Below are 13,133 nucleotides of genomic sequence, written 5' to 3' on the forward strand. Positions count from 1 at the left end.
CCCAGTCACGCTGATCCCGGTGCCAGGAGGCCTCGCGGCTCCGCTGATCCCGGTGCTGGGAGGCATATTACCCTTTTACTATATAGGATAGAGGCCTGGTACACGGGAGGGTGCAGGCTGTTTGCCCTGAAGGGTGTCCTGGATAAGGGTGGGGGTCCGGCTTGGGTGCCTGGCCAGCCTGAGTGAGGGGCTGATGGCTGTTTGCAGCTGGTCACACCCCGTTCAGGGTGGGGGTCCCCACTGGGGTGCCTGGCCAGCCTGGGTGAGGGGCTGAGGGCTGTTTTCAGCCTGGCGGGTAACTGAAGCTCCCAACCACTCCTTTTTTTCTTTTTTTTCTTTTTTATTCTGGGCCAGCTTTAGCTCTGAGGCTTGGCTCCAGCTCTTAGGCCTCCGCTGCTGAAAGCAGGTATCTGGTTTGTTTGGGTTCTATAATCGAAACACTGTTTCAACTCCAGCTCTGAGATCCTGGCTCGCTGAAAGCAGGTTTCTGGAGTTTGTTTAGCTTCTATATATTTTTTTTTAAATATATTTTATTGATTCCCCACAGAGAAGAAGGGAGACAGACAGAGAGACAGAAACATCGATGAGAGAGAAACATCGATCAGCCGCCTCCTGCACGTCTCCCACTGGGGATGTGTCTGCAACCCAGGCACATGCCCTTGACCGGAATCGAACCCGGGACCCTTCAGTCTGCAGGCTGACGCTCTATCCACTGAGCCAAATCGGTTTCGGCTAGCTTCTATATTTGTAACAATGTTTCAACTGCAAGCTCAGAGGCCAGCAGTGGCAGGTGGGGAATGTTGGCTTCCTCCGCACTGAAGCAAGCCTCATGTTCGCTTCAAGCTGCCTGGCTGCCGGCCGCCATCTTGGCTGGCAGTTAATTTGCATAATGCCCTGATTAGCGAATGGGAAGGGTAGCAGAGGTACGGCTAATTACCATGTTTCTCTTTTATTAGATAGGATAGAATAAATAAAGATTCAAAAACCAGCATATGTTCTAAAAGCATAACATATTTATAACACTTCCTAAAAGCAAAATCACAAATCAAATCAAAAAATGAAATAGCCGAACCGGTTTGGCTCAGTGGATAGAGCGTCGGCCTGCGGACTGAAGGGTCACAGGTTCGATTCCGGTCAAGGGCTTGTACCTTGGTTGCGGGTACATCCCTGGTGGGGGGCGTGCAGGAGGCAGCTGATGGATCTTTCTCTCTCATCAATGTTTCTAACTCTCTATCCCTCTCCCTTCCTCTCTGTGAAAAACCAATAAAATATATTAAAAAAAAAAAAAGAATGAAGTAAATCTTACCTGGCGAGATTCATCATCTGGAAAGTTATCATCACAGAGCCAAGTTCCCAAGTCAGTTCTCTGGAATTCTGCTGCCACCAGAGCATAAAACTCTAATGTGGGTCCCAAGCCAGTTCCTTCCTCTCCTAAAAATTCAACCTAAAATATGAACCAAAAAAATAGGGAGAAGTGAGCTTAAATGATCCCATTCTTTCCAAAATTAGTCATTTCCAATCCAGTAATATACCTGTTTTATAGCAACAGTATAATATAAGCAACATGGAAGTTTTTTTCATGTTTATTGTATACTATTACATTTAAATACTATGGTGAGCATTCATAAATTTACTTTTCTCAACAACCCTACAAAATAGATTGCAGTAATTTCTTTCTATTCCTGGGGGAATATGTTCCAAAATCCCCAGTGGGTGCCTAAAACCATGAATAGTACCAAACCCTATATATACTATACTTTTTTCTATATATAACCTACCTATGAAAAGTTTAATTTGTAAGCACAATAAGAGATTAAACAGTAATAAAACAATATACTATAATAATAGTTATGTGAATGTCTCTCTCTCAAGAGACAGTTTCTAAGTGACTAACAGACAGGTAGCCTATACAGCATGGATACACCAAACAACGGGATGATTCACAGACAGCATAATATTGCATCAAGTTCAGAATGAGGGCAATTTAAGTTATAAATTGTTTATTTCTGAAATTTTCCATTTGTTAATGTCGGACTGCTATTGACCGAGGGTAACTGAAACCATGGAAAGTGAAACCTTGGATATGGGTGGACTACTATATCATCTCCTTTTTATAATAAAGGAAACCAAATTTCAGATAAAGAGATTACTAGTAAATCATTTGCTCGAGGAAATGATGGTATACAGATTTGTATGTGTCTATCTAACACCAAAACCTAAACTTTTCCACTTATTTCTGACTTTAGGCAATCACTTTAAAGATTTTATCCATACTCTATCTGTTCAAAAATGCTTTAAGGCAGCCTTCAAAAATACACAGTGTAAAGTAAAACTAAATAAATAAGGTTAGAGGAATATAATGATAGAAAGTATAAGCCTTATATATTTTCTAGAGATATATATGCTGGGATCAGTCTGTGATCCAAAAGATAAACCAGCTAATCTGTTGACAGGAGAGATATTTCTTCCATTATCCCTCATAAAAGAAATAATATGTATGTAACATATAATCAACAATGCCCACAATAGCATCTCTATCGAAAATGTATTGAACTTCATACTGCTATTTATTATAACATCTCTAAATATAGACCAATTTTATAGTACCAAGCACAATTTAAGTGAAACAATATTATAAAACAGTGTGCTCCAAAAATAGAGATATCTATCTAATAGCATAGCTTAATATAAAGGTAACATTTAGGTATCAAAAAGAATCCTTTGTGAGTACTATTATTTGGTCCAGGTTTTGTTAATAAATAGATGAAGCACCTCCCTATCTCAAGAGTGATGATCTCTGTTGCTCTTTAAATCACAAGATTCTGACCCCTAAGGTGAGCTGACATCCTCTTATGAAAGATGCTCTGCCAGAGGAGGCCTTTGGAGAAAGGAGAGAGAAATTCCTCTTTAATTCTATCCAACTAGAACAGACTGGCTGGTTCTGTTACCTCAAGAACTGATTTCCGGTCTGCATGTATTTGCATAACGTTCTCAGCCCATTCCATCAGCGATTCACCACGTGGAACTTTTACTCTCTCATGCTTGAGACGACCAACTCGAAACTCTCCAGGATCATCTCGCCTTACACTACTTGTGGTCCTTGTTCTTTCCACAGTGGCTTCACGTCGGTTTTGTAACCACACTATTGCTCTGAAATAGAAAAAAAATCTATGTAACTGCAACATACAGCAACAGTTGAATGTACAACTAAACCAGTACATAAAACTACAAACATTTCCTAACTCTCAGTCCATTGAGACCTTGCTTCCAAATGTGAACAGAAATCATATTACTCTGTTTAACTCAAATGCACTCTAATAAACTCTTATTTTAAAAAATGGTAGTCTGATTTAAAAACATTTTCTTTTTAATGCAGAGCAAACCTATCTAGGGTGGGAGAAAGAATCTTAAGCTAAGAATAAGATGAAAGATCCACTGTCATGTGTGTTATGACTTTTTTGTCCATCACAGGCAACTCAGGTAAGGTACTTTGGAGATTCAATTTCCTCATCTATAAAACAGAAATCATAAATAATGCCATTTATCGCACTAGGTCTGTAGTTCTGGGTGTACAAATGCTTTGTAAATGGTATAAAATGATACAATTTAACTTATTAGGAAAAAAAAATAACTTCATTTGAACTTCATAATAACTTTTTACATCTACTTTGAATAAGACAGCCAGAAATTCCTACCCTCATGAAACTTTCATCTAGCACAAGGAGAAAAACAAAAATATTTAAGTAAAATATGTATTATATTAGATGGCCAGAAAGCAAATATATTTCAATGCTACCAAAGCTATTTGTAAGCATTTAATTTGGTATTTCTGGGAATTTCAGCAACTAATAATTATATACGCTACTAAAGAACTGTACAGTAAATGCTACCTGACACAACACATTATGGTTGGCCCTCTGTAACCACGGATGCAGAACCCACAGATAGAGTTCTAAGAGACTTGAGCACCCACGGATTTTTGTTCCCCCAGGGGTCCTGGAACCAATCTCCCATGGATACCAAGGGATGACGGTATTCCCAACCCACACTATTGCAAGAGATCAATTCATACCACTCCAAGATAGTATAGATCCAACTAGAAACACAGTAACATTTAAATGTTGAAAACTCTTTTAAGAAAACAAACAAGATAATATATTCCCTTCATTAGTCTTGATATAAAGTATATTAGTACATTCTGAGCTTGACATTAAAAAAATACTCTGAAAATATACAAGGATGCACTTCTTACCTTGACGCACCAAATGCAGTACAGGTAAAATACAGCTGTCTGGTGTCAAATGGTATTAGAAAAGGACACTTGCTGGTTAACTGTTCACACCAATCTGGCAGAGCCCCACTTGCCAATGCCAATGGTTCCTGCAAATTAACAAAAAACAATATCTTAAGGCAATTATTTAAAAAAACAAAAGGAAGTCAATTTTTCTTAAATATGTTTATTTATTTTGGAGAGGAAGGGCGCGAAATAGAGATAGAAACACAGGTGAGAGGGAAACACTGATCACCTGTCTCCTGCATGTCCCCTACTGGGGATGCTGCCCGCAACCCGGGCAATGTGCCCTGACCAGGAAACGAACCAGTGATCTCTCCTTTCATAGGTGAACGCTCAACCACTGAACCATACCAACTGGGCAGGAGTCAATTCTTATGTGTAATTAAAGATATTAATGCAATAGACCATGTGACCCAAACCATTGGATCAGAGGGAAGGGAGAGATGGTAGGAAGTCTAGTAAAGGAATAAGAGGCAATACTTTGAAAGTCCAATGGTGACAGATTGAAGAGTTTAATAACTATCTGTTATTATTACCTCAATCTGCTGCAAAATTTTTGTTGTGATTTTTTTGCTAGTGAATTCATCTGGTGGGAAAGTAAACTGAGGCTGCTCATCAACTTCTGTAAAATCAAAAAAATTAATAAAGTTAATAAAATATAAATGGACTTGCTTTTAAAAATGCCACAGGAATAAACAAGGCTCTTACAAACCTTCTTGGGATATTCTTGAATAAGGGTCACTTGCAACTATATACAGAATACGCAGCAGCTGAAGGACATCTTCTACTCCACAAGAGTTCTGTCCATTCCCAGCTTTGGCCTGAGGTTGTTCTTTTGTCAAATTAAGAATATCACTACTTTGAAGAGTAGAAATGGCCCCCTGGTTTAAGCCAGACTTTGTTCCATGCTCACAAAAATCCTGAGGAAACAATTAGCAAAACTAGCTATTAATCATATTTTCAAAAAAAGCAATATAGCATCCCATTAGTATTACCCTGAAAAGCCTAGAATTTTTCAAAGAATTGCCTTCATTATAAATAAAACCAGTATTACTAAAATAGAAAAGTAATGTGTTCTAAACCATTAAATTCCCAAATAAAACTACTAAAAAGCCAGTTAAAACTACACACTTAGATTACAATATCATAAACCATATTTGAAATTTTGGCATTGTCATATTGTTAATCCAACTTCTTTTTTTTAGTATGTTCCAATAAACCTCCCTTCCTTAAGAATCCTTAAAAGTTGCAAAACAAAGCACAAAGCCATTCCCAACCCAAACAGTGTTTTGATGCCAATATATACCTTATATGCAGCTATGAGCTGAGAACAATTTCTGTTTTTCCTAATACTTTTATTAGTGCCAGTTAATTTCCAGTGGCGCAGGAAAGCAGCATCTGCATTCTTCTGCAGGTAGGTTATCAAGTCATTCTTTGGTAATTCATCAGTGCCAAGGTACTGTTCCACATGCTCTATAGACCAACAACCCTACAATAGGAAAAACCAAATGTTGGCCTTTCCTGATTTATAAAGTATATGCTATTTCACATGCATTATCGAAGTTAACTTTAAGATCATGCATTTAACCTAATTTAAAGGATTCCATGTTACTAATTTTTCCCTCAAATGTTCAGTTGAACAGTGTTAGTTTTCTTTTTCTTTAAATAGCCAATAAGACCCATTTTCTAAAAGTAACTTACCATTTTTTCATTTTCCTTTTCCTTGTCAGAATCCTTCATTTCTCTGTACATGATTCTAAACATGAAGATATTATTCAAGTTAATTCATACATCAAATGATTTGTGGTTATTTCCAGTAAGACTTCAGTTTTCAGAAAATATATGAATGCTGCCATATGCTTACATTAAACATTGAACTCAGGGAGAACTTATGAGAAAAAAATATTAATTTGTTAAATAGTGGAAAGTAACAGAAATCATATTCCTGAAAAAGAGTTATGGTTTATAAATTTAGCATTATTGCAGAGAAAACATACAATAAACCTGAATATTTAAAAATATGAAGTAACATGTAACGCACTTGAGATAAAAACTGAATGCGGGGGAGGGGGTCGGAATTTGGCATGACGACCTTCTATTCTAACTCAAAGGACCTAGATTACTTTATTGGACATTAGATAAGATTATCAATGTTAAGAGAACAAAAGAAAAATACACCAACAAAAGCAAAGTCAAATAAGAATTATATAATTATATAATTACTTAATTACTTATTTAATACAAATATGTAGTAATATAACATAAAATATGTATATATTAATAAATTTATAATTTGTTAAATAATAAATTACTATTATAGGTAATACTGAGTATTTTCTACATCCTAGATTACTGAAACACTTTACATATATTAATTCATTGATTCCTCGCAAGCATTCTCATTTTATAAGATTAGGAAACTGAGGTACTAAAATGTTGTTAAACACACTGGCCCAAGTTCATTGATAATCATTTGTTGAATGAATGAATGAACAAAGATAGGTGGTAAACTTAGCTCACAGACCGCAGAACAAATAACAAATAACAAACATTTAGTATTTCATACACAATCCCAGTTAGAGGTCAACAATCTACTCTATATATATAAAAGCCTAGTATGTAAAGTGTCCCCTTGGGAGTTCGACCGACCGGGAGTTCAATCACTCACTATGACATAAGCTGACCATAAGCGGGTGGCACGGAATGAAGGAAGGCCCCGGCCGGCAACCAGCAGCCACTAGGGACCCTATCCATGCACGAATTTCGTGCACTGGGCCTCTAGTTATTACATAAGGCACTGGTTTTGATTATTTCAAAAGTTCCTTTCAGTTGTGAACCTTAACCTTTCCACATAAGGAATCAAAAATGATCTTATCTGTTCCTGTAAACCAACAGACCAAAACCAAATCTTTTCTGTTCCTATAGTCCAAACATAGAAATACAATGCTTCTTGGCTTATATATTAAGAAAATATATACCTAAAAAATTAAATTAAAATCTCTTACGTGTATGTTGGCTCCCAAATACGCCTAAGTTTATCTGATTTCACATTGCCATTACAGGATAATTGAAGCAATTTTTGTACATAGTAAAAGATGGTTGATCTAAAATTGGTGAGGGGTAATTCAACCTCTCGAGTTGTTCCAAGACCTGTTACTTTCAAAGTGAGGGCTAATCGAGGTGATGGAGTACATTCTACTTCTTCCAAGAGTTCTGAATGAGGTGTTCCTAAAAATATGAAAAGATATAAAAATCAATTACAGTACAGTAAAACTCTGCACTAGACGACAAGGCTATGTGAAATCTAAACCCTTCTGCCATATATATTGACTAACAATATCAGTTACTAAAGGCTCTACTGGCCTCAACATTTTCTTTTTTTTCAAATAGGAATAATAGGTTACTTAAAGACAGAGAATACAGAGTAAACCTTATGCATATGAAAGGAATCTCTCATTTTAATAGAAAATATGTTAATTATATGAATATTTTAAAGACATTTTACTTTTACAAATAAAAATACTAAAATTATTGGTATTTCTACATCCAGAGAAAAAACACATACTTTGGTTAATAACCTTTTGCTTATACTGAATGAGTGGGCTGTGAGGATGGACACACACACACACACACACACACACGCACAACTATTGTATTTGGTGGTATATTCTCTTTTTTACTAGGACAGGAATCATTTCCTCATATAATTAGATAAGAGTTTTCAAAAGTATTATATCCACTGTATGACATCCCATTGTATCTTTAGTCAAATCCTCTTCTGACTCTGACCCTCCTGACTCCCTCTTATTAGGACACTGGTGATTACACTGGACTCAACCAGATAATCCAGGATAGTCTCCCCATTTCAAAATCTTTATTTAATCATATCTGCAAAATCTCTCTCGTCACATTAGGGTAACATCTTCTCAGATTCTGGAGGTTAGGATCTATATAATCTTTGGGGGGCCATTAGTGTATCTACCACATGCAAAATAGAGTTGCAAGAAATAAAGTTGCCACTGAGGCTGACTGACTCCGGAGGATCTAACTGAAACCTCGATATAGCTTTTCAAAGAAAAAAATGAAAAGGAATAATCCTTAGCAATTTTGATCCAGTACAAAATAAAATACAAAGTATCCACCTTTAAATGAAGCCTTGCTTTTAAAATTACGTAAGTACAAAACAGCGTTTTGTATCTTTTCCTTTTAAAAAAGTCTATTTTTTAAGGACTTGTGGCTGATATACAGTTTTTTCTTGAAAACTATTATTTATAGCCTGTATATTAATTTTCTAATTGTGTATAATTACTTTGTTACTTATTAAAAATTAACTCACAAAAACTAAAATATAGCATACCTGGAGGTGGAATTTCTAGATCAGTTGTCTGTTGGACATTAGTACGACCCGGTCTAGGATCAAAAGCAGGAACCAAAGCAGAAAACTGCCGCTTCAGCACATAATCATCATCCCATGTCCTCCGGCGTCCTCCTTTAGTTTCATACTCCTCTTCTTCCTATAAAAATAAAATTTCTGCCTGGTCAGTATGGCTCAGTGGTTGAACATCAGCCCATGAACCAGAACAGGAGGTCACGGTTTGATTCTCAAACAGGGCACTTTTCTAGGTTGCAGGCTCGATACCCAGTAAGGGGCATGCAGGAGGCAGCCAATTGATGTTTCTCTCTCATCAATGTTTCTATCACTCTATTCCTCTCCCTTCCACTCTCTAGAAAATCAATAAAAATGTATTTTTAAAAATAAGTAAACAAAAATAAAATTCACAAATATTATAAAACTTCAGTATTGCGAAAGTGATGTGCTATCTATAAAGTAAGGTATATGGCCCTAGCTGGTTTGGCTCTGCAGATAGAGTGTTGGCCTGCAGACTGAAGGGTCCCCAGTTCGATTCCAGCCAAGGGCACATGTTCAGGTTACGGGCTCGATCCCCAGTAGGAGGCATGCAGGAAGCAGCCGATCAATGATTCTCTCTCATCAATGATGTTTCTATCTCTCTCTCCCTCTCCCTTTCTCTCTGAAATCAATTAAATTAAAAATAAAATAAGGTATATGTTTAAGTTCTTTTCTATAGCTATTACACTCCTTAGCCATATTTCTTACGCACAAAATGAGCCTACACAGACATATATAGGTAGTACATACAGTTCTTAACAATTTAAGTTTATCAAAAGTAAGTTGAATTAGTGGTGGTTACAGAAATCTACATGAGATAAAATGACAGTGAACCATATACACACATTGCACCAATGTCAATTTCTTGGTTTTCAAGTTGTACTCTAATTGTGACCATTGGAAGAAATTGGGTAAAGTGCACATAACACCTCTCTAAACTATCTGTGCATCTTCCAATGAACCTATATTTATTTTTAAATAGGTGCTTTATTAAAAAATGTAAATTGTATTACATATTGAATTAGGTAAAAAATACTATAATGCTTGGGAGTTGCTTTAAATTACTATGGGGCAAATCAAACATTTTGACAAAGCATTGATAACTGTTTAAGTCAAATGATGGGTCTTTGGGGCATCATCATACTATTCGATTTCCTATATATTTTATTTTTTATTTTTATTTATTTTATTTTTTAAAAAATATATTTTATTGATTTTTTACAGAGAGGAAGGGAGAAAGATAGAGAGCTAGAAACATCTATGAGAGAGAAACATCGACCAGCTGCCTCCTGCACACTCCCCACTGGGGATGTGCCCGCAACCCAGGTACATGCCCTTGACCGGAATCGAACCCGGGACCCCTCAGCCCGCAGGCCGACGCTCTATTCACTGAGCCAAACCGGTTTCGGCGATTTCCTATATATTTTAAATTTTTCATAATAAAAGTTATTTAACACTGTCTCTTCTCCTTCACTTTTAGTATCAACAAAAGAGAGATCAATGAACTGTAAATGTTGTAAATGTCTGTTGTAATAATTTTAATAATAATTATGTATGTAGTTGCACACACACATAGCCCCTTATATTTTGAACACATAATTGAAATTAACTTTTATAAACAAACCAAACTGACATTTGACAGCTCTAGAGCCAGAATGTCTGGGTTTTCATCCTGGATCCAACACTTCTATGTGTGACCTTTAAAATCATCCTCTGAAGATTAGGACTAAAAGTAACTGTCAAAGGGTTGCTGAAAGGACTGAAAATGTCTAGCACTCAATTAATAATCGGTAAATGTTAGTTAATAGTACTACCTCTACTACTACTATGAAAACTAAGTCTTAAATAATAGCTATTAACTATTTTAGTGTATTTTAGTATATGTTTAGTATATGTTTAAATAAAGGAGAAGGGGAAGAGAGTTTCAGGTAACAAGCCCCTATATGCATTATATCAGAGCAATCTGGACTCTATTTGGAACTTTATTGTTGAAAGTATTACATAGGTCCTCCTTTCCCCCCCCCCCATTAACCTCTTTTAGCCCTCTCCCATCCTCCCCCGGGAAGTTTCTTTTTGTTAATTCCATTTTTTAACTCTCTCTCCTTTCCCTGTATATTTTTCTAGACATTTTGGTTGATCCTTTACTGTGAAAGGGGAAAAAATACATCGTGGGGATGATAAACATGAAGATATTACCTGCTCCCCAATAGGTCGGCTCCCACCTCCAGCAGGAACCTGTGGTAGCTGTGAAGTGACAGCATGGTGCGTTACATCAGAGCGAGAGCCGGCTCGTCGCTGCAGGGATGGACGTCTCAGAATCTGATTTTTAAAAATATGTAGAGACATCTAATTATTTGACCCATATATATCCTTATTCAGCCTTGACTTGAAACTATCAACCCATATTACCAAAACTGTCATTAAAAACTTCATATTCACTAGCCATCTTCATAAAAGTTATAAAATGAATGTTTTAAATTCATCATGCATCATATATTAACGCCACAAGAAATATGCTGGCATACTGTTTCCCAAGCAACATATACTAAAAGCATTTGAGTTCTTCACCCCATTAAAACTCAACTTATACCCTGGCCAGTGTTGCGTTGTGGTTAGAGCATCGTCCCATGCACCAAAGGGTCTCAGGTTCAAATTCCAGGTCAGAGCATATACCTGGGTTGCAGGTTTGCTACCCGGCCCCGTTGGGATGCATCTGGAAGGCAACCAATCGATGTATCTCTCATATTGATGTGTGTGTGTCTCTCTCTCTCCCTCCTCCCCACCTTTTCTCCCTTACACTCTCTCTAAAAATTAATGGAAAAAATATCTTTGGGTGAAGAGTAACCAAAAACACAACAAAAAACCTAAACACTGCAACTTATGAAGCTTTTCAAAATTTAGTAACATTTCATTTAAAAAAAAATAAAAAAAATATACATTTAAATAGAGTATTTTCAGTCAAGAGTTTAATTCAAAGACAATCACTGTGGTTAAACACTGGGATTCTGGATCATACTGCAATGGAAAGTCACAGCTAAACAGGCAACACTTTTTCCACTTAACTCTTATTAATTAGGGTAAATTATTTCTTCTATGCCTGTACTTCATAGCTCTGTATAAGGACTGATGAGAACAGATACTGCTTTCAAAACAGTAGACCCTGGGGTGAGGGTAGGGGGTAAGAGATCAACCAAAGGACTTGTATGCATGCATACAGGCATGGCTAATGTACACAGATACTGGGGGGGTGAGGACATGTGCTGGGGGGTGGGAGTGGACGGAAAGAGGTCAATGGGGGAAAAAAGAGACATATGGAATACTTTAAACAATAAAGAATTTAAAAAAACAAAAAAACAGTAGACACTAAAAAATTCTATGTATAAATATTGCAGATGAACCATGAAAATTATATTCTTTAGGATTAGTGTTTTAAATCTGTTAAAATATGTGATATTGTAGTATTTTTCAAATATAAAAAAAAACTTGTTTAGATACACAAATATTGGTCATTGTGTTACAACTGCCTTTTAGAAGAGAATCATAAATGCTCATATTAACAGCATTTTTCATAATTAACCACATTTTTCATACTGGTACCATATATTTCCTTGCTTCAAAGTTAAACCAGGACTTTGCTTTTCCTCTATTCGTTTCAAATATTAATATTTTATCTTAGTTAAGAGAATAGGGGACTCTCTCTACCATAACCTCCTCGTATTCCTGGTCCTCCTGATTGTCATCTTCATTTTCATCATCTTCCTCATCTGGCTCAGGCAAGTCCTCATCATCATCTAGCTCAGCTAACAGGGTACTGGCACGGCAGCTATCAAGAAAATCTAGAAAACAAAACCAACAACTTACTCTCAACACAATTAACAAAGCCTAACAAAAAATCAACATGGGATAAAGAATGATCATAAACTAAATCTAAATCCAAATCTACAAAACCATAATATAAAAGGTCAACAATATGGACTATGATAAAATATAACAACAATCATATTATCAATCTCTGCATAAGTCACAGTTAGCATAACATGTCAACAAATATCTACAGAGTACCTATAATGGGTCAAGAATTGTGTTAAGCACGAGATATAAATAGTTATGAGCCACATAGTTAGATTCAATGTTTTCTGATGACAGATTATTTTTATTTTGTCTATACTAATGATATAGTTTTTCATACAGTACGCGAATAATGTTTTTTGGTGATTGGGATTGGGGTGGGCGGTTTTTATGGCTTTAGTCATTGAAAAAGTTGTAATGAGTTTTATTTGGAGCTTTTAAAAAAAATACACATAAAGATGTTCATGCCTTCATTTCTAGTTGTAAATGTACTGGGCCATCCCAAAGATTTTTCCAGATGCTGGACTTTGGAAGGAACATAGCCTGTTCACTTACATGCTCATGTTGTCGCTTACACGTGTA

The 13,133-nt window shown here is 36.3% G+C and overlaps 2 protein-coding genes across 3 annotated transcripts in view; one reads left to right on the forward strand and one right to left on the reverse strand.

The window, feature by feature from the left end:
• The window catches only part of AP4S1 (adaptor related protein complex 4 subunit sigma 1), a 75,698-nt gene extending 64,402 nt beyond the window's left edge, over positions 1–11,296 (forward strand). For both annotated transcript variants that reach the window (XM_081089747.1, XM_081089746.1), the window contains exon 6: positions 10,827–11,296. The gene's annotated coding sequence lies outside the window, so the exon portion shown is untranslated. The remainder of the gene's footprint in view (positions 1–10,826) is intronic.
• Positions 1–13,133, reverse strand: part of HECTD1 (HECT domain E3 ubiquitin protein ligase 1) — a 91,695-nt gene that overhangs the window by 8,426 nt on the left and 70,136 nt on the right. The window contains exons 27-37 of the mRNA XM_081089700.1: positions 12,405–12,538; positions 10,899–11,021; positions 8,652–8,808; positions 7,300–7,522; positions 5,996–6,050; positions 5,601–5,783; positions 5,007–5,214; positions 4,831–4,916; positions 4,253–4,380; positions 2,949–3,150; positions 1,307–1,444 (exon numbers count right to left, since the gene is read on the reverse strand). Of these exons, the coding sequence (XP_080945826.1) occupies positions 1,307–1,444; positions 2,949–3,150; positions 4,253–4,380; positions 4,831–4,916; positions 5,007–5,214; positions 5,601–5,783; positions 5,996–6,050; positions 7,300–7,522; positions 8,652–8,808; positions 10,899–11,021; positions 12,405–12,538 (1,637 nt within the window). The remainder of the gene's footprint in view (positions 1–1,306; positions 1,445–2,948; positions 3,151–4,252; positions 4,381–4,830; positions 4,917–5,006; positions 5,215–5,600; positions 5,784–5,995; positions 6,051–7,299; positions 7,523–8,651; positions 8,809–10,898; positions 11,022–12,404; positions 12,539–13,133) is intronic.

Source organism: Myotis nattereri (assembly GCF_964212035.1).
Source record: "Myotis nattereri genome assembly, chromosome: 1".
NCBI lineage: Eukaryota > Metazoa > Chordata > Mammalia > Chiroptera > Vespertilionidae > Myotis > Myotis nattereri.